The sequence below is a fragment of the Notolabrus celidotus genome, chromosome 5 (assembly GCF_009762535.1).
Source record: "Notolabrus celidotus isolate fNotCel1 chromosome 5, fNotCel1.pri, whole genome shotgun sequence".
Taxonomy (NCBI): domain Eukaryota; kingdom Metazoa; phylum Chordata; class Actinopteri; order Labriformes; family Labridae; genus Notolabrus; species Notolabrus celidotus.
In genome coordinates this window covers 16094380-16114842 of record NC_048276.1, presented here as the reverse complement: position 1 = coordinate 16114842, position 20463 = coordinate 16094380, and the positions used below count along the sequence as shown (strand labels likewise).

The 20463-nt window shown below is 41.7% G+C and overlaps 1 protein-coding gene across 2 annotated transcripts in view; it reads left to right on the top strand.

Annotated features, from left to right (window-relative positions):
* The window catches only part of acaca (acetyl-CoA carboxylase alpha), a 40286-nt gene that overhangs the window by 4276 nt on the left and 15547 nt on the right, over positions 1-20463 (top strand). Inside the window, exons 4-39 of one of the 2 annotated variants that reach the window (XM_034683095.1) lie at positions 190-328; positions 498-607; positions 699-780; positions 871-969; positions 1202-1308; positions 1425-1535; positions 1642-1851; positions 3731-3901; positions 4426-4587; positions 4786-4949; positions 5064-5214; positions 5329-5432; positions 5520-5747; positions 5837-5987; positions 6072-6206; positions 8198-8344; positions 8439-8627; positions 8795-8895; positions 9088-9176; positions 9377-9501; positions 9700-9813; positions 11634-11747; positions 11837-11926; positions 12017-12135; positions 13260-13283; positions 13692-13841; positions 14313-14456; positions 14541-14643; positions 15424-15531; positions 15629-15685; positions 15958-16002; positions 17494-17535; positions 18469-18684; positions 18794-18949; positions 19038-19262; positions 19998-20153. In XM_034683095.1, coding sequence (XP_034538986.1) covers positions 190-328; positions 498-607; positions 699-780; positions 871-969; positions 1202-1308; positions 1425-1535; positions 1642-1851; positions 3731-3901; positions 4426-4587; positions 4786-4949; positions 5064-5214; positions 5329-5432; positions 5520-5747; positions 5837-5987; positions 6072-6206; positions 8198-8344; positions 8439-8627; positions 8795-8895; positions 9088-9176; positions 9377-9501; positions 9700-9813; positions 11634-11747; positions 11837-11926; positions 12017-12135; positions 13260-13283; positions 13692-13841; positions 14313-14456; positions 14541-14643; positions 15424-15531; positions 15629-15685; positions 15958-16002; positions 17494-17535; positions 18469-18684; positions 18794-18949; positions 19038-19262; positions 19998-20153 — 4638 coding nt within the window. The remainder of the gene's footprint in view (positions 1-189; positions 329-497; positions 608-698; positions 781-870; positions 970-1201; positions 1309-1424; positions 1536-1641; positions 1852-3730; positions 3902-4425; positions 4588-4785; positions 4950-5063; positions 5215-5328; positions 5433-5519; positions 5748-5836; positions 5988-6071; positions 6207-8197; positions 8345-8438; positions 8628-8794; positions 8896-9087; positions 9177-9376; positions 9502-9699; positions 9814-11633; positions 11748-11836; positions 11927-12016; positions 12136-13259; positions 13284-13691; positions 13842-14312; positions 14457-14540; positions 14644-15423; positions 15532-15628; positions 15686-15957; positions 16003-17493; positions 17536-18468; positions 18685-18793; positions 18950-19037; positions 19263-19997; positions 20154-20463) is intronic. The other variant, XM_034683097.1, reaches the window with a different exon arrangement.

The following is a 20463-nucleotide window of genomic DNA, read 5'->3' as shown; positions in this document are numbered from 1 at the left end:
CAATGAACCGTAAATGAAAAATAGAAGTGACAAATCTAAAGAAATATAGTGTTTTGCATGTTTGAATCTCACAAGCATGACATGTAATAACATTTAAGGTATAACGTCATGCATTTAGACATAGCACAAGTATTTCTCTTGCTTAGTGGAGCAAAGTAACATTGCTATCTCTACTGTTTGCCTCTCCAGGTGCTCATCGCCAATAATGGCATTGCTGCGGTTAAATGCATGCGCTCCATCCGTCGCTGGGCCTATGAGATGTTTCGCAATGAAAGGGCAATCCGCTTTGTTGTGATGGTGACGCCAGAGGACCTAAAGGCCAATGCCGGTGAGCTTCAGCATGATAGAGCCAATGCCCCAATAACTTACTGAAACCTATGCTGCAGTTACTGTCCTTTATCTATTTTGCAAGGCATCCAAATATCATAGCTTATTAAGGGAAAGAACTCTTGTTTTGTGGAAGTATAAAATATTTCCTGTGCTTCTGTCTCTCACAGAATACATCAAAATGGCAGATCATTACGTCCCTGTACCTGGAGGGACTAATAACAACAACTATGCCAATGTGGAGCTCATTCTTGACATAGCTAAACGCATACCGGTTCAGGTACTTCAACACCACTCCTCTTTTGTGTTTATAGAGTCCTCCCCAAGTTATTAATAATTGTACGATTGATTTATTATTTTGGTCCTTACAGGCTGTGTGGGCTGGATGGGGTCATGCCTCAGAAAACCCCAAACTCCCAGAGCTTCTTCATAAGAATGGCATTGCTTTCATGGGTAAGATACGCTTCTTACACTTGGTTGAGCCTTTAAATTACAGTTAAGGCAACTAAAATAACTTTCTTTTTTTGCCTACTCCTTCCTCAGGTCCCCCGAGTCAGGCTATGTGGGCTTTAGGCGACAAAATCGCCTCGTCTATCGTTGCTCAGACAGCTGGAATTCCTACTCTGCCTTGGAGCGGTTCAGGTAGGTTATAATTAGTGTGGGGCCCTCAGCTGTCCTTCTTTTTAAGGCTGTTTACGATCTTCTTTGCAAAAATAAACACCTTTTAAAATCAACAAATAACTCTCAGAATTAGAAAAGGTGATTGTTTTTTTTGTACTCAAGTCAAATCCTTCAGATCTCACATAACACATATCACACAGTTTCTCAGTGCAGAGGTTCGTCTGCTCTATATGTAACCCTTGATCCTCCTCAGGCCTGACAGTAGAGTGGACAGAGAGCAACCAGAAGAAGAGAGTCATCAATGTTCCTTCAGACGTGTACGAGCTTGGCTGCATCCAAGGTGTAGAGGATGGCCTAAAGGTAAGCATGCCAACGAAATGACAGCTCAAAATGCAAAACCAATGTTGCATGTTCTTTCGTGTACATGTATGTTCTTGTACATGTACTTCTGTAAAGCTGTATGTTTTGCTTACCAGGCCGCAGAGAAAGTCGACTACCCTGTGATGATAAAAGCCTCAGAGGGAGGGGGAGGAAAAGGTATCCGCAAAGTCAACTGTGCTGATGATTTCCCCAACCTTTATAGACAGGTTTGTTGAAACTTGAAGAATGAAGAATTACAAATGAATCAAAATAAATGATATTTAGAAAATCCAGGGTATGACTAAAATATTTTGTTTCTCTTTGGTGTTCCAGGTTCAGGCAGAAGTCCCAGGATCACCTATTTTTGTCATGCAGCTAGCAAAGCATGCCCGCCATCTAGAGGTCCAGATCTTGGCTGATCAGTATGGAAACGCCATCTCTCTGTTTGGCAGAGATTGTTCTGTGCAGCGACGGCACCAGAAAATCATAGAAGAGGCTCCTGCTACCATCGCTACCTCTGATGTGTTTGAGGACATGGAAAGGGTACAGCATTGTCATTTCATATATGATAGGACAGTAAATAGAGTTGGAAACTGGGAAGAGAGAGTGGGAAATGACATTTGGCAAAGGACCACAGGTTGCCCACTTTGAAAACTATAGCCTCTCTGTACACAGGCCACACTCGAACCACTGAAGCCCCATATACAGACTTGTTAAATTATAATGAACACAGCCTTTACGAAGTTCATTTGCTCCAACAAGACTACCTAGAAGGCTACTATCACAAATACCCTGTGTAGGAGAGTATTTTATTTTATTATACATTTTTATCAAATTCTGGCCATATCATCCTCTGCTCAGCTGTGTTGCTCTGCTAAATGTGCTGCATCGTTGGTTTTTTGCAGAGTGTGTTCTGTACAAAAGGTTTTCCAATAAGGCATTCAGGATATGCTCAAAATCTATGCTCATTTTATGTTTCATGTCAGCAATATGTTCCAAAAAAGTCGCAATAGGGACATCAAACAGTGAAAAAGTTGTGTAATGCTAAAACAACAACAACTGGACAGACACCTCCCAACTAACTAGGCTAAATTCTAACAGGTTAGTAGCATGAAAAAGCATAAAAGTGCCTTCTAGAGAGGCTGAGTGACTTAGAAGTAAACTACTCTATGAAAGACTTCATCAGCAAATAGTTAAACAATTTCAGAATAATGTTCCTCTGCCCAAAATTGCAAGGATTTCAGGGATTTCTTCATCTAAAGTTCACAATGTCAAAAAAATGAGAGAATCTGAAGAAATCTCTGTACATGAGGGCCAAAAGCCAATACTGGATGGCTGTGATTTTCTGGCCCTCGGGTTGCATTGCATTACAAACAGACATAACTCTGCACTGGAAATCACTGCACGGGCTCAAAATCACTTCCAAAAACCATCGTCTGTTAACGCTAATTGTTGCTGCATCAACAAATCCAGATTGAATAATAATAATGATAATACATTTTATTTATATATAGCACCTTTTAAATGTTTACATGTTTACAAAGTGCTTTACAGAGTGCAAGACATAGCGAGATAAAACACAAAAGCACATGACAAAGGTTAGGAGAGCTAAAATGAGTTAAGTAAAAAACAATAATAAAAACCATGCAGAAATTAAAAAGTCAGTGATGAGTTAAGAAGTAAAAGTACATTTGAAAAAAAGTGTGTTTTTAAAAGAGATTTAAAAGAGGACAAGGATGTGGCTTGCCTGATCTCCTCCGGCAGGTCATTCCAGAGTGACAGGGCCCTGACCGCAAAGGCCCGGTCACCTCTGGTTTTTAACTTCGCCCTTGGAAGTTCCAAGAGGGACCTGCCGGAGGATCTTAGGCAGCAGTTTGGGACATACATTTTAAGGCATTCACTTAGGTACTCAGGGGCCAGTCCATTTATTGCTTTAAAAGTGAGTGTTAAAATCTTAAAATCAATTCTAAAACCCACAGGCAACCAGTGAAGGGAGGCTAAAATTGGTGTGATGTGTTCCCTTTTCTTGGTGTGTGTTTGGAGTCTGGCAGCTGCGTTTTGGAATAACTGGAGTTTTGAGAGTTTGTGTTTGCTTAGGCAGGTGTAGAGTGAGTTACAATAATCTAATCGGGAAGTCATGAGGGCATGGATGACAATTTCTAGGTTATGGTGTGAAAAGAAGGGCCTGATCTGAGAGATTTTGCTTAGCTGGTAAAAACAAGACTGAACTGTGGTTTTGATATGTTGGTTGAAGTTAAGGTTTTTATCAAAGGTGATGCCAAGATTCTTGCAGTAGGGGGTGACAGGAGAACAAGATTAAACAAGATTAAAGCTATACCATGCAATGAACAGTCTTACAGATCATTGAATTTAGAACAGATTTGAACCCCTATAGTACTAAAGTATCTCTTTCTCTCCCCAGTGTGCAGTCCAGCTTGCTAAGATGGTTGGCTATGTGAGTGCGGGGACAGTGGAGTACCTCTACAGCCAGGATGGCAGCTTCTACTTCCTCGAGCTCAACCCCCGTCTGCAGGTGGAACACCCTTGCACTGAGATGGTTGCAGATGTCAACTTGCCAGCCGCCCAATTGCAGGTCAGCTTCACACTCACACATGGAGCACACTGTTGTTACATCACATACAGTGCATTCAAGTCCACTACTGTCCTGCAAAAAAGCAAAATTAGCACGCCTCATTGCTCAACACTAGATGGGCCCCCTGTCTCCATGGCAATCGGCTGCAAAAAAGGAGGCAATATGCAGCAACATTGTCGGAGATGCAGTGGTTGTGGCAGCGGGTGGTCACGTGGTTTGCCCTGCAGTGTTAGGGACTGTGTGTAAATAGGTCAGTGGCAGTCAGGCTGAAGGGCAGCATGCTGGGAAAGCTTTGTAGACAGGCTGATCGGGTGTTACAGTGGGAGTTACACACACTGTATGGCACAGAGGATGAGACTAAACTCACTTTCTCCCAGCAAGATATCATATATAAGTGTATAAAGCTGAAAACACGGTGTTAACAAATATCTAATAAGCATGCCATCATTCAAAGCAGCAGTCCACATGTGTGTTGCAATGTGTTGATAAACTTGTGTAATACTAATACCGCCATATCCCCTCAGATTGCCATGGGTATCCCTCTTCAAAGGATCAAAGACATCAGGATGCTTTATGGGGTCCAGCCCTGGGGAGACTCTCAGATCGACTTTGAGGGTCTGTCAACAGCCCCCTCCCCTCGGGGCCATGTCATCGCAGCTCGTATCACCAGTGAAAATCCTGACGAGGTGAGCCTCCCTCTCTCCTGGCTGCTGCACGAAACATTTCCAGCTAAAGGTTACACAGAGTGTAGGATTTCTGTTTTGGTGGTTCTCATTAAACTCTTCACTTTGTAATCCTGTTGTACCATAAATAAAAGCCCCTTGTTGTGACTTTTCTAAAGGTCAGGTAAGCTGTTTTTAGTTGGGACTGTGATGTGTTTGCAGGGTTTCAAGCCAAGCTCCGGCACGGTGCAAGAGTTGAATTTCCGCAGCAATAAGAATGTGTGGGGGTACTTCAGTGTTGCAGCCGCTGGAGGGCTGCATGAGTTTGCTGACTCCCAGTTTGGACACTGTTTCTCATGGGGAGAGAACAGGGAAGAGGCAATCTCGTGAGTTGAACTTTGCCTTTTTGTCAGAAACTTCCAATGGATGTATTTTTACGCAGCTGTACAATCCAAAGGTTTGTCTATTTGACTTATGTGGTTATTTCTTCTTTTTTCTAGTAACATGGTGGTGGCTCTGAAGGAGTTGTCTATCAGAGGAGACTTCAGGACAACAGTAGAATACCTCATTAAGCTGTTGGAGACAGAAAGCTTTCAGCACAACAGCATTGACACTGGCTGGCTTGACAGGCTCATCTCAGAGAAGATGCAGGTATACAAAGCTTTGATGCCACTCAACAGTCACAATATTATAACCCTGGCAGAAAGACTGAATTTCAGTTGAATAGTTTCTAAAATAAGGAGCAAAGTGTTTGTTCCTGTGCAGGCAGAGCGACCCGACACCATGCTGGGGATTGTCAGCGGGGCTCTCCATGTTGCAGATGTTAATCTGAGAAACAGTGTGTCCAACTTCCTTCATTCTCTGGAGAGGTAAAACTATGTTGTGTCATGGGAGAAACCAAACATGTGCAGTGTTTGAATAGAAAACATGACCCGTTCTCTCTACCCTCCAACCAGGGGCCAGGTGCTGCCAGCACACACACTGCTCAACACTGTGGAGGTAGAGCTGATCTATGAAGGCACTAAGTATGTCCTGAAAGTGACCCGCCAGTCTCCCAACTCTTACGTGGTGATCATGAACCACTCGTCTGCAGAGGTTGACGTCCATAGGCTCAGCGATGGAGGCCTTCTGTTGTCTTATGATGGAAGCAGCTACACCACCTACATGAAGGAGGAGGTGGACAGGTAAGAAGAGAAGAAAGGCCAGTTTAGTAACTTCATCACTGGTTTGACAAATATGTGTATTATAATGTTTGTCTTTTTCTTCCTTGCAGGTATCGAATCACCATCGGGAACAAGACTTGTGTCTTTGAAAAGGAGAATGATCCTTCGCTGCTGCGATCTCCTTCCGCAGGGAAACTCATCCAGTACACAGTGGAAGATGGCGGTCATGTGTTTTCTGGCCAGTGCTATGCTGAAATAGAGGTACAGAAAGACAGAATTAGCTCACATCCACTTTCTTTGTTTGATGATTTGTTCAAAAGTAATCTTTGTTTTTGTAAATTCCAGGTGATGAAGATGGTGATGACCCTCACAGCTGCAGAGTCTGGTTGTATTCACTATGTGAAGAGGGCTGGGGCAGCACTGGAACCAGGCTGTGTCATTGCCAAACTCCAGCTGGATGACCCAAGCAGGGTTCAACAGGTACCAGTATACATCAGGCTGTAATCTAATGCAGTATTGAGCAGCTGCAAGTATACACACAACTTGCTTACTTAATTACTTAAGAAAGGCCAAAAGCATCACATTTCTTTGCTCAATACTGAGAGCATGATGGTTTAACATTAATCTGACATTTTAGCTCCAGCGGAATTTAACATGAGCCTGAGTTTGTCTAAGGGAGGTTGGGCATCCACAAATTCAGGTTGACAGTAAAAGGGACAAAAAGGGTCAAATTGAATTAGGTTGCTGCCGATTGCTGATGGCACTCTCACCTAAAGTACAAAAATACATTTTGGCTGTCTGCCCCATCAGATGTCAGGATGTTGTGTCGCTCCCTAGCACTAGGAGAAGCTAATAACTGTCTATTCTGCCATTTGCAAGAACTGCTGTCTGCTCTTAGTCTGAATCTATAAATGAACAGTGTTGCAAAATCCACTACTGCAAAAGAGAGGGTGCTCTTGGTTTATTTCACATGACATTGCCAGGTATTTGCACAAACATCATCAATTCTCAATTTTGTTTTTCATCACTGTTAGAACCCAAATATTTGTAATTTATTTATTATAGGATAGCCCCTTGAGATGCAGCATCTCGTTTTGAAGGGGTCCCAACAAAAAACAAAGCAAGTTAATACACACAAAACAGTAAATCACAACAAACACAAATACACAAACACAGACAACTCTCCCTCACCCTTACTCACTCCTGGACTCACCCAGCACCCTGCCATTAAACAAAATCTTGACAAAAGATAGCATCAGGGCTGCACAGTGGTGCAGTGGGTAGCACTGGTGCCTCACAGCTAGAATCCCCAGGTGCCTTTCTGTGTGGAGTTTGCATGTTCTCCCCGCATGGGTTCTCTCCGGGTACTCCGGCTTCCTCCCACAGTCCAAAAACATGCTCACCAGGTTGACTGATCACTCTAAATTGCCCGTCGGTGTGACTGTGTGCGTGAATGGTTGTCTGTCTCTCTGTGTTAGCCCTGTGATGGGTTGGCGACCTGTCCAGGTCCCTGCCTTCCGCCCGAAGCCAGCTGGGATAGGCTCCAGCCCCAGGTGACCCGTGATAAGCGGTCAAGATAATGGATGGATGGAATCCATCTTCATCAACAAAGAGAAAGGCATCAAAAAAGCACATTAGCACACATCAGTAACAGGAACATCTTGTTTTTAAATGATAAAACAAATTTGATTTAAAGCAGTGGATGGAGGTGATGGGTTTAAGAGAAGGGGTAGATTATTCCAATCAGATGGGGCTTTGAATTTGAATGACCTGCGACCAATTTCTTTATGGATTCTGGGGACAATGAAGAAGGGATGTTGCGTATGTCTGAGGGAGTATGAAGATGAATATTGAACCATGAAAAAATAAACTGAAGCCAATGAAATTGTCTTCTTGTTTTAGGCTGAAGCCAATTAAGTGCTTCAAACATGAGGCAATGGTGTGTTTGGTATGGACACCGTAAAACATAGCGACAAAGATAATTAAAAACAGTGTTGAGAGGCTTATGGTGAGTGTAATTGAACAGGAAATTTGATCATCACCCACCCCTACTACTTACCCCGAGAGCTTTATTTATCAGTCATTTGGGTGTTTTGGGCACCTTTTGGGATTTTTTTTTTTAACAAGTCCTATCATAAAGTCAAGATATCAATGAAGCAGGAAATTGAGAGTGCCAGCCAAGATGATGACACAGTTATCTGAAGGTGAATAAGCTAATTTCAGATAGCCGGAGGCACAATTAATAAAGCAATTATGTCACTGCACTTTTTTTCAGCTTTATTATCTGACCAGAAATCTGCACATTTTGCTCTTTTTTATTTGACAAACATGATTTATCAGAACTGTAGGATTTGGCATTCACATCAGGTTGCATCTTTACTTCACAGCACTCCACCTTCTCTCCATCTGCACATGCACAAAAATGTTTGTACTCTAAGTATTTTAATGACTCATACTTATTTATCTTGTAGGCGGAGCTGCACACTGGGGCCCTGCCAGCTATCCAGGCTGTAGCTCTCAGAGGAGAGAAGCTCCACAGAGTCTTCCACAACACACTGGACCACCTGGTTCACATAATGAATGGCTTCTGTCTCCCTGAGCCTTTCTTCAGTGTTAAGGTAACAGTTCATTCGCACCTGGCTGGTTACTCTCTAACATCAGCACCTCCACGTGTAAGTTCCTTTTAATCACTGTCTTCTGCGTCTTCTGCAGCTGAAAGAGTGGGTGGAGAGGTTGATGAAGACCATGCGTGACCCCTCTCTGCCGCTGCTGGAGCTTCAGGACATCATGACGAGTGTGTCGGGTCGCATCCCTCCCGCTGTGGAGAAAGCTATCAAGAAGGAGATGGCACAGTATGCCAGCAACATCACCTCTGTGCTCTGCCAGTTTCCCAGCCAGCAGGTGACCTATCCATAAATGCACACACACCATAATAACATAATAACACCATAATTGATACAATACAAGTAACCTTTCTGAGGGTCAGAGGTGCCTCAGGGGTTAAATGCTCACGAGCCTCCGCTTCCACTGGGATTATATGCTTGTATTGTAATCTCTCACCTGTCTAGATTGCAAACATCCTGGACAGCCATGCTGCCACTCTCAACAAGAAGTCAGAGAGAGAGGTCTTCTTTATGAACACACAAAGCATTGTTCAGCTGGTGCAGAAGTGAGTACAACATCTCTGGTGGACACAACGTTTTAGGGCATTTTTTTGGAATGACACGAATACATTTATAACAGTTACTTGATTTTCTTTTCACCTTTTCCACTTATAAATCAAACTTCTTCCTGTTATGTTTTAGCAGTACAGCGCTGCATTGTTCTGCGTGTCAATCTGCACTGTTTCTGTCTGTATCAGGTATCGCAGTGGCATCCGAGGTCACATGAAGGCGGTGGTGATGGACCTGCTCAGACAATACCTCAAAGTAGAGATCCAGTTTCAGAACGGTGAGGGAACACACCTGATTGCTGTCAAATGTGGTTTAAGCCTTAAAGTTATTTCTTAGGTGTTGCATTACCTGTGCTGCTCACTAGGTAGAGCTCTTTCCTCATGGCTCTTTGTGCTTCCCCAACAGCTCAGCATTTGTTGATCCAGTTTCTCTGATCAGTGCTCACCAAAGCTCTTCTTTGTTGTTGTTTTGTATTAGGACACTACGACAAGTGTGTGTTTGCTCTGCGTGAGGAAAACAAAGGTGACATGGCCAACGTGCTCAACTACATTTTCTCCCACGCTCAAGTCACCAAGAAGAACCTGTTGGTTACTATGCTGATTGTAAGTGCCTTTCGGTGTTGTTTCAGAGCAGCTCAAAAAATACTAAATATTGTTACAACTGCAAATTAAGATGTCATACAAGGTTTTATATAACGCCTGTGTGCTATTATCATTATTGTCTCTTTTTGTCGTACATCTCTGGAGGATATTTTGCTTCAATGTTTCATTATGTATAACATCATTATCCACTGTGTTTAGGACCAGCTGTGTGGCCGTGATCCCACTCTGACAGATGAGCTGATGGCCATCTTGACTGAACTCACACAGCTCAGCAAGACCACCAATGCCAAGGTGGCTCTGCGGGCCCGACAGGTCAGATCAAGACTCAAAATGTTTCATTACATTGAAAACACTAAATGAAGTGCAGAGCATTTACATACACTTGGTATTACTACACATGAAACATTTGATAACTGTTAACAGGGCGTATAGATGCTCGCATGCAGATAAATGACATTTGGTGATGAGGCCCAAACCTGATCTGCACCAAAAGACTAATGACTGAACCTTTATGACTTAAATAACGTCAGGCATGCAATGTATGAATACATGAGTGCTTGAGATGGTGTGACAAAGGGGAATGGGACACACTATCATGTGTAAATATGTGTTAATCATTTGCAAATATTGAACTAAAAAACATAAACAACTTTATGAATGTGTGCTATAAATAAACCAAAACAGTGAGTCATACATTAGTCACAGATAAAGTTAATTGTGGTTTTCCTGTTACACCCATACTTGTGTCATTCTACAATTCTACGATTCTGCAATTTCATTTAGCAGACGCTTTTGTCCAAAGCGATGTACAACACAATCAAGAATTTATTTTTAATTTTTTTTAAAGACAATGTAGTCACAGCTAATCACAACAAATAATTCAAGTTAACAATATCATTCAACACTCAACAGCATTCAATATTCAGTGCTAAAGATTCAATAAGAGCTGGGTTTTAGACCTTCTGATTCACTCTACCCCTGAGGACAAAGAGGAGAAGAGTCAGGTTGTTCCCTGAACAGTTGAGTCTTCAGACATCTCTTAAAAGTAGAAAGGGACTCTGCGGATCGTAAGGAGTTAGGTCCTTCATTCCACCAGTTGGGAACAACAGATGGGGAAGAGTCTAGCTAGAGATTTAGAGCCATGCTGGGCTGGGAGCACCAGGCTTCTTTCACAGGCAGAGCGTAGTGGGTGAGAGGGAGTGTAGACCTGGATGAGGGATTCCAGGTAGGCAGGAGCCATTTTTGTCACTGTTTTGTAGGCCAGAAGAAGAGCTTTGAATTTAATCCGAGCTGCCACTGGAAGCCAGTGAAGAGAGATTAGAGTCATGATTTAAGATTTTTGTTCAGACTTTATTGAAAACTATTTCAATACACAAAGCATTTTTTACATGTAGTGAAGGGCTGGACGATATAATTTATATATGCATCACTTCACGTCCCAAATATCTCTTGCTAAGTCAGAAAAGCAAGTTGTCAGATATTTGGACTTTCGGTTTAGCTTCGAAAGTCTGCATCAGAGCCCTCACACACATGATTTGAAATTGGGGTAGCACTCAGCACTTTCACACTCACTTGAAACACACCTTTAAGTCTATGTGGCAGAGTGTATGGACATTAAAATTGGGCCAAAGATTGCAAACAGACAAAGTAACAGTAGAGCAGTAGGATAAACATAGAGATCAGTTAATAAATCAATATCTTCTCATATTGCATTAATTCCGCCCAAGTCTGACTCAAACTGAAACTAACATTTTAGATTTTTACGTTTATATTCTGCCATAAACTGTCTCATTACCATCAATTCACATCCAGATTTTCTTTGTTAGTGAGATCAGTTTTTGGAAATTGATCAAAGAGTTGAAGTTAAAATAGGTTCTTCTTGAGTCAGACTTATGCAGAGTGTGGATAGGCTCAAACTTAACTCAAGTGCTACCTGAGTACACAGACATGCATCAGACATGGAAGCTATTTCATCCTCATGTCTGGTGAGATCTTCACCAGCAGATGTCACCACTAACACTGGAATGTTTTGGAGCCAAAGACATGGACACTGTTTCAAACTGAACAAAGAATGTTGTAACTCTAATGAAATAATAATTAAATAGTGAAGGACTTTGTTCATCCTCTTCCAGGTGCTGATTGCTTCCCACCTCCCCTCTTACGAGCTGCGACACAACCAGGTGGAGTCCATCTTCCTCTCTGCCATCGACATGTATGGACACCAGTTCTGCATTGAGAACCTGCAGGTAGGCAGTAAAGAGAAATGAGCTGTGGCTTTATTTAGTGTTCTTAAAAAATATTCAAGATGACTAATTGATCCTCTTCTTTTTTTTAGAAACTGATCCTGTCAGAAACATCCATCTTTGATGTTCTCCCTAACTTCTTCTACCACAGTAATCAGGTAGTCAGGATGGCTGCTCTGGAGGTGAGTCCACACACTGATTTGACTTGACTCGCTTTTACTGAACGTTCAAACGCAGCAGATTCACACAAAGTATTTTTGTCTTCACCTCAGGTGTACGTTCGCCGAGCATACATAGCGTATGAGCTCAACAGCGTTCAGCATCGACAGCTGAAGGACAACACGTGTGTTGTAGAGTTCCAGTTCATGCTTCCCACCTCGCATCCCAACAGGTATTGTGACAGGAGGAAAAGCTGCAGTTCTCATGTGCTATGCCTCACCTTATCTGCTGCTCCCCCCACCTTGAAAGGCACTGTGGACAGGAACTTGAACGCATATTTTAATATAGAATTTACTATTAGTGGCAGTGACGCCGGACCAAGAACCAACATACATTTATCAAAATAATAAATCGTAGTGGAAGCAGTTGCTAACCCTCAGTCACATTATTAGCATCTTTGTTGCATCTATTGTCAAATCTGTTACACAATGGGTCTAGGTGCCACAACCAAGTAGCCAACTGCTCTTCCTGGGGTCCAAATCACCCTTTTTGTGCCACAGCCATCATCAGATAGATATTTAATGTGCTGATGAAAACTAAGTAAATGTATCCATGGTGCCATGAGTCCTCCCCAGCTGTGCGTCATTGTCCATAGTCGTCCTCCGTGTAAATGCTCCTCATGTGCAAAAGAAGGTAATTTTTGCAAAGACCAAAAATATTTCTCTCGGTTTGTCAAAAGGAAGTGAGTGCCACGAGCAACAAAAGATCAACAGTCTCATGCCAGTTGCCCGTCCTTTTAAGTCCTGGAAATAAATAAATAAATCAGGGTGTGTTTTAAAACTTCAGAGACTCTGAGAGAGACCAAAGACAAACTTGGGATTTGCCTTGTACATGCACAGCATTTCAAAAAGCTTGTAACAGAAGAAGTAATGTGGTGAACTTGAGTTCTGCGTCCTACCTTGTGTGACTGTGCTCTGTCTGTCTGTGAGTGTATGTCCGTGTATTCATTCTGTTTCAAATTCAGCTTGTTTTTAAATTTACACCTGTGATTGCATGATTCTGCACCCTTTGTGTGTGAACTAAAGACAGCATGAAAATTGAACTGATTCGCTGCCTTTGTTCAGAGTACAAATCAGGACAAAGAGGCTTTTGGATCTCATGATGCATGTTTTAAAGGGAGCAGTCAGTAAGTGAAATGTTTGTTGTACAACTAGAGAGTTAAGTGCATTCATTTGGATGTCAATAAATTGAAAACAAATCTCACTGAAGGACAGACACACATTTCTAAACCTTGACTGCCCCCTTCTCCTGATGCCTGCCACTAACCACTTAATAATCACTGTTGTTTGATTGCAGAGGGAACATCCCCACTCTAAACAGGTATTGTAAAAATTCCTTACATTGCAAAGATGACAAGTGTCTGTAGACTAGCTGTATGCATGTCAACACAATAATTTATGTATTAATTCAAGTCAAGATCAAGCTTGTTAGAAAAAAATCTGCTAAATGAAAGTGGTTAAAAACTCAGAGATGGTCTGATTCAGTAACCCAATGGTTCTTCCGTTACTGACAACAGCATGGCCTTTAGCATTCAGCCTCTGTGTCATCTCTGAGAGTGTGTATGTGTGTGTCTGTTATATTCCTAACTGGTGCGTGTGTGTATCTGCTTCAGTATTTTTGGGGCGATGTAAAGCAGTGTAAGATCATTTCAATTCAACTGCTAGGGGGGAAATGTTGTACACCAGTGCAAATCTCCTGAACTTGAAACCTCTGTGACTGTCCTGCCAGGAAAATGTCTGCTCCCATCATGGACTTTGCAAAAGCCGCGGACACTAGATATCAGGATACTAAAGTCCAGGATCTAAACGCACAAGATATTAAGTCTCAGAATGATAATGCTGAGAAGGAAAAAGCATCCAGTGAGGATTCTGTGGACAGGTTTGAAACAAACAAAACAAAAAAAACTCAAGTCCTTTTGAGTGGGTGTAATTTCTGGGATAGTTGCTGATAATCAGACTAACGTAAAAAAAAAAAAAAAGGATGGGAGTTTTTAAAAGGGTCTTTCTGATGGTTTCATTTTTGCTAGTTCCTTTTGAAAGGGACATCGGTTTAATTTCCTAACATGTGGTGTGTCATAAATCTTTTTCATGCAGTAGCTGCTCTCATGGTGTTCGCGTAAGATGGTGTAGTGTTGTTTCTCCTTGCTCTCAATAATTAGAACCTCACTCAGTTTATATACTGAAAGTCTCCTTCAGTTAACACGTGAGGCTTTGAGGTGCTTCCCTCCAAATGCAGCATTTCAAATCAAGCTGTTGTGCACTTCTTTACGGTGAATGTGGGAAGTCTTTACACTCTCTTTCTACTTTAAAAGCATGTTCCCATTGTAACTGTTCCTTTTCAATACCCTAGGATGTCATTCTCATCCAACTTAAACCACTACGGCATGCTGCATGTAGCCAGCGTCAGTGATGTTCTGCTGGACACGTCTTTCACACCACCATGTCAGCGCATGGGAGCCATGGTCGCTTTCCGCTCCTTCCTGGAGTTCACCAGGTCAGTCTGAGAAAAGAAACTACTCTCATGAAGTTTATTTAAGTTTGGTAGGTGAAGATGAAAAACTTTTTTTCTCCTCTACAGGAACATCACTGATGTGTTGAGCTGTTTCTCTGACTCTCCGCCCCCAAGTCCCACTTTCCCAGAGGGAGGAAACCCCGTCCTGTATGGTGAAGAGGACAACAAGGTGATGACAGAGCTCTAAATGTTAATAAATAGTCTTTGGCTTGTACTCATCTTACATTAGTTACATTAAATCTGTTGTATCTTTTAATGATTTTGAGTGCTTGATTCATTCTTTAATCTCGACCCGTTTGGACTACTGCAATGCACTTTACACTGGCATTAACCAGGCCTCCCTCGCTCGCTTACAGTTAGTCAAAAAACGCGGCTGCTCGCCTTTTTAACAGGATACCACAAGCATGAACATATCAGCCCCATTCTGGCCTCCCTCCACTGGCTCCCTGTCAATTTTAGATTTAATCTTAAGATTTTATTGTTTGTTTTTAAGTCACTAAATGGTCTGGCACCTCAGTACATCTCTGACCTCATACACATCTACGCCCCCTCCAGAGCACTGAGGTCTGCTGATCAGATGTGCCTCGTCGTGCCAAGAAGCCGACAAGGGGGGACCGAGCTTTTTCAGTGGTAGCTCCTAAACTGAGGAATGGGCTACCCACCCAAGTCAAAATGCCCCCCACCCTGGATACTTTTAAATGTTGTCTTAAAACTATTTTTTACTCCTTGGCTTTTAATACAGCATGAGAGTTTGTGTTGGTCTCTGTTTGTCTTTTGATTTACTGTATTTTAAATTGTACTATTATTTATTTCTACTGTTTGTATTTTTTGTGCAGCACTTTGGTAACCTTGTTGTTTTTAAAATGTGCTATATAAATGAAATGGATTGGATTGGATTGGATTGGATCTATAGTATGTTTTTAAATAAAAAGGTGTTCTTGCTTCCCAGAGCGTCCAGGATGAGCCTATCCATATCCTAAATGTGGCAATCAAGACAGACAGCGACACTGATGACGACGGCCTGGCTGCCAGCTTCCGAGAGTTCACTCAGACAAAGGTAGGAGTGGTCCACAGCAAAAGACTTCATCCTGATCTCGCTAGAAAAGTTTGAAATAAAAGATCTCATCTTGACATGCATCTTTTTCCCACTGCAGAAATCTCTGCTGTTTGAACACGGCATCCGCAGGCTGACTTTCCTGGTCGCTCAAAAGGTGAGGGCCCTGATCTATAACCACAAAATGACTTACCTGTTTTCACAATCAGCTGCCCTGCATGTCACCAGTTCAACAGTTCTGAATAGCATGTAACAATTTTTTTACACATTAATCGTCCTTCATCTTTCCGTATGTAATTACTAATACTTTGTTAGTCACTTGATGCTGAATGACATTACTGTAATTATTTGCATATAATTTAGCTTACTGTCCTGTTTGTCTCTGTATCTCTTCTGCATGCCTTGCTTTTGCTGCATTTATGATGACAGGATTTCAGGAAGCAACTCAACTGTGAGGTGGACCAAAGGTTTCATGTAAGTAAAGGGAGACAAAGGAGCTGAGCACAGTGGGGTGGGGTGGGGTGGGGGGGGGCTCTTGGGTTGATGTTATTGTAATGATATTAGACACATCCTACTGGAAATCTGTACATTGAATACTCAGTCAGTCAGTTCCCATATATATCTTTAACAATGCTGTAGATCAGGGGTTTCCAAACATGTCAGACCGCGTCCCCCAAATTAGCGGTGCCAGACAACGGTGACCCCCACTGACCCCGAGGTGGTTAAATAATCACCACTGTTGTGGGAATGCACTAAAAAATATATAAAAAAAAAACAAAATAGAACACACAATGCCTTTGTTTACATTTTTATAATAATGGATGAAATATGCTAATTTAGATAGCTTTTGTTTCCTGGAAGGCATTTCCTGCCCCCCCCCCTATTGGTAGTTTTTAGATGATCCAAAAGGAATCATCTAAATGAGCGGTTTACTGATTTCAAAGGAGGCTTATTCAACTCTGCAGCTTCCAACTTTAATAAATCCAACTCTGAATCAGTTTAAGTTTGAGTTATTTTTAAGTCTGACGCCACAGAACCATGACCTCATCGTATAAGTTTGTTACTTTCAAACACCAACTCAAAAGTGAGCCTTCAATCAAAGCACTGTTTTCATGCCCTGTCTGTTTTGCCTTACCGCAAAGGACTGCATTTCTTCCCGGGGTTCACCCACTATCAACAGAACACTCACATTTCCTGCGGATGATAATAACAGGGATTCACAGCAGAGTTAGATCGTCACAAATGCCCATCATCATCATCATCATCATCATCATCACAATAGCTTTGATTTTTCTTTTGACGGCACAACAGTCTCTGATGAGAGCTAATCACGCTTACCTGTGTTGCCATTATTATGAGGCACTTGTTACACCGAGGAGTTTTGTCTGCACCATCGTGTATGCTTACCCAGACGGTTTTGTTGCTAAGTGTATAGTAAATCTGATGAGTAATGAGAGGTTAGATCATGACTGTGGAGCTGCACTATTGCTGATAGAGCATGTCCAATCGGTCTGACATTGTTTTGGCGAGTGGGACACTTCTTCTGATAACATCAAACAGGGTCACTGCTCATTATTCTGAGGATCAAATGTCTCTGAAAGAAAAAAAAGAAATGTTTTATTCATAAGCGTAGTGAGCTCTATTTATACATCCTGTTATCATTTCTATGCTAGCTTACTGTCTGAGTGAATACACAGTGATTCCCTGATGAAGTACAGCAGTAAATGAGCATAAGCACAATGCATGCAGATCATGGTTCTGATCATCACTGCATCATACTTCTTACATGCCTGTGTAGTGATATAAGCCAATCACAGAACAGCATAGGTCATCTGCTGTGATTAGCTCTTTAGCTGGTAGATGTCTCAGTCTTAACACTGCTGTGCTTATAACCATCTGCTTTGCTGTTGTTGTGATGTTGATTTATTTTTTTTTTATTTATGTACCTGTTCATTTCCCAAACAGAGAGAATTCCCCAAGTTTTTCACATTCCGTGCCAGAGACAAGGTGAGTCCCCATTTATTCTTATTCTTATTCTTATTCTTATTCTTATTCTTATTCTTATTCTTATTATTCTTATTATTATTATTATTACTGTGGTTGTTATTGTTATTATTATTATTATTATTGTTATTATTAAAGTTGTTGTTGTTGGTATTATTATCATTATCATTATTATTATTATTAGGGTTATTGTTTTTGTTGTTGTTATTATTATTATTAACAGTATTGTTATTGTTATTACTGTTGTTGTTGTTATTATTAATATCATTATTGTTATTATTAGGATTATTATTAATGTTTTGTTATTAATATTACAGTATCGTTATTGTTATTATTAGTGCTGTTGTTGTTGTCTTTGTTGTTATTATTATTACTACGATTACTATTATTATTACATTATCATTATTGTTATTATTATTATTGACAAATCAATTTAAAATCTATACATTTTTCCAAGAGATACCCCAGTTTTCAAATTAAAAGGTTGGTTTTTTTTATTCTAAGAGATGACACAGAACAGTGTTAGGGTTGTGTTAGACAATTTTTCTCCTCCCTGGCACCTCTGCATTTCTTTCCATGAAAATCAGAGATGCTCTGTCCACCAGTTCCCCTTGAAATTTTCACTGCTTTAACACGACCAAGCCAAACTCATTGAAATAATGAATTCAATTAAAGAGAAATGACACCCATTAGTAGCTTCCTGATTTAATGTACTACCTAAACTATGTGGCTCTCAGGCATATTTCTACTATTTAATCTTATTAAAGCTCCTGAAATTTCAAATATGAGATCCTTCTGTCAGGGAAAGAAATGATGTAAGGGCAATTAACTTCCAAAGAGAGACAATTCCTTCAGTATTCTTTAAAAAGGTCCTGTTACAGTTCGGCAGTGTTGTTTGTCTCTGTGTCTGATTATGTATCTCCTGTGTGTCAACAGTTTGAGGAGGACAGGATCTATCGTCACTTGGAGCCTGCTCTAGCTTTCCAGTTGGAGCTCAACCGCATGCGTAACTTTGCCCTAACTGCCATCCCGTGTGCGAACCACAAGATGCACCTTTACCTGGGCGCAGCACGTGTAGAGGTGGGCACAGAGGTCACAGACTACCGCTTCTTTGTGCGAGCCATCATCCGCCACTCCGATCTGGTCACAAAGGTAAGACAGTGCAGAAGCGAGTAGACTTTAGACGTACTTGTTTTGGCTCTCAAACCCATTTTTGTCTCCCTCTGATTATTTTAACCGTTTATTTTTGTTCCTTTATCAGGAGGCCTCGTTTGAGTACCTCCACAATGAGGCAGAGCGTCTGCTGCTGGAAGCCATGGACGAGCTGGAGGTGGCGTTCAACAACACAACTGTACGAACTGACTGCAACCACATCTTCCTCAATTTTGTCCCCACTGTCATCATGGACCCATCAAAGGTTTGTGAATACACACACAACTCTCTGATAGGAATTAGACTGTTTTCTGCATGCTTCTTACTCTACTCTGTTTCTCTGCAACCTTCAGATTGAGGAGTCCGTGCGCTCCATGGTGATGCGTTACGGCAGCCGTCTGTGGAAGCTCCGTGTCCTGCAGGCTGAACTGAAAATAAACATCCGCCTGACTCCGACAGGAAAGCAAATCCCCATTCGCCTCTTCCTCACTAACGAATCAGGCTACTACCTGGACATCAGCTTGTACAAGGAGGTCACCGACTCCCGAACGGGACAGGTGGGGCCCAAAGACCGACAGGTGGGGCACTCATCCATCATCCATCTCATCCACTTAATGTCCACCTGCTGGTGTAAGGGCTTTAGCTCTATCCTGGAAGCCTCAGCTCGTAGAATGCAGTTTACAAGCCTCACTTGATGAGGAAGGAGTTTTTATTTAGAGTTTCGGCTGTGAGATTTGTTGAGTGGGAGTAGAGATCCAGTGTGGTGTGTTGCTCTAAGCCTGGTGGACTAGATTTTAGTAACAGCCTCTCCTCGCAGCTGATCAGGTAAGTTACTCTTCATTAGGCAAACCATTCATCTGTCCATCACCACATCCATCCAATTTTGCTCGCTCATTTTTAGTATGTCACTTTCTTTGTTCATTTACCATCTTCTTATGTGGTTGCTTTGTTTGTACCATAATGTAGGTGGGAGGAGTTGAATTTGGGTTGAACTTGAAGATTCTAAACCTGCTGCATTTACAGCAATCATTTATAAGACTTAAATGGAATTACAAACTAGTTACCAGATACTCTGAGTGTCACTGTGTTTAATTCAACAAAGTGTCTGCATTTGTAAGTCCTTGCATTAAACATACCTGCAGCCAGAACACAATAAAATGTTGACCTGATCCCTTTGACTCAAGTCTGATGCTGCAGCTGTCTGTCATCATCTTCCCCATCATCACTGTCATTCTCACAAATGTTATCAAGGGTGGGTCATGTTATGTATCACTGCATCTGTAAATTGACTCTTTGTGTTTTTCTGTGTACAGATTATGTTCCAAGCGTACGGGGACAAGCAGGGTCCGCTGCACGGCATGCTTATAAACACACCCTACGTCACCAAGGACCTGCTGCAGTCCAAGCGCTTCCAGGCACAGTCTCTGGGCACAACCTATGTCTATGACTTCCCTGAAATGTTCAGACAGGTACACTGTCAGAACTTGTACTACCACTATGCTCAGTCAACCAGCTTTTTAGTCATACTATTGGCTTTGCATTGCACAGTTTCTGTATTTTCATATACTGTAAGATCTTTGAAGGCATCATCATCTTGAACATTTGTACTGATCCTGTCCCCTTAAATTAGGAGTAGTACTGTTAACTAGTTTCTCACTCTTTCATTCTACCTCATTGTTAAATATTTTTGCACCAAAACACAAAGACATATTCATTCCTTGTATGTGTAAACCTGCTTGGCAATAAACCTTGACTCTGCCTCTGACTATTCTGACTTGT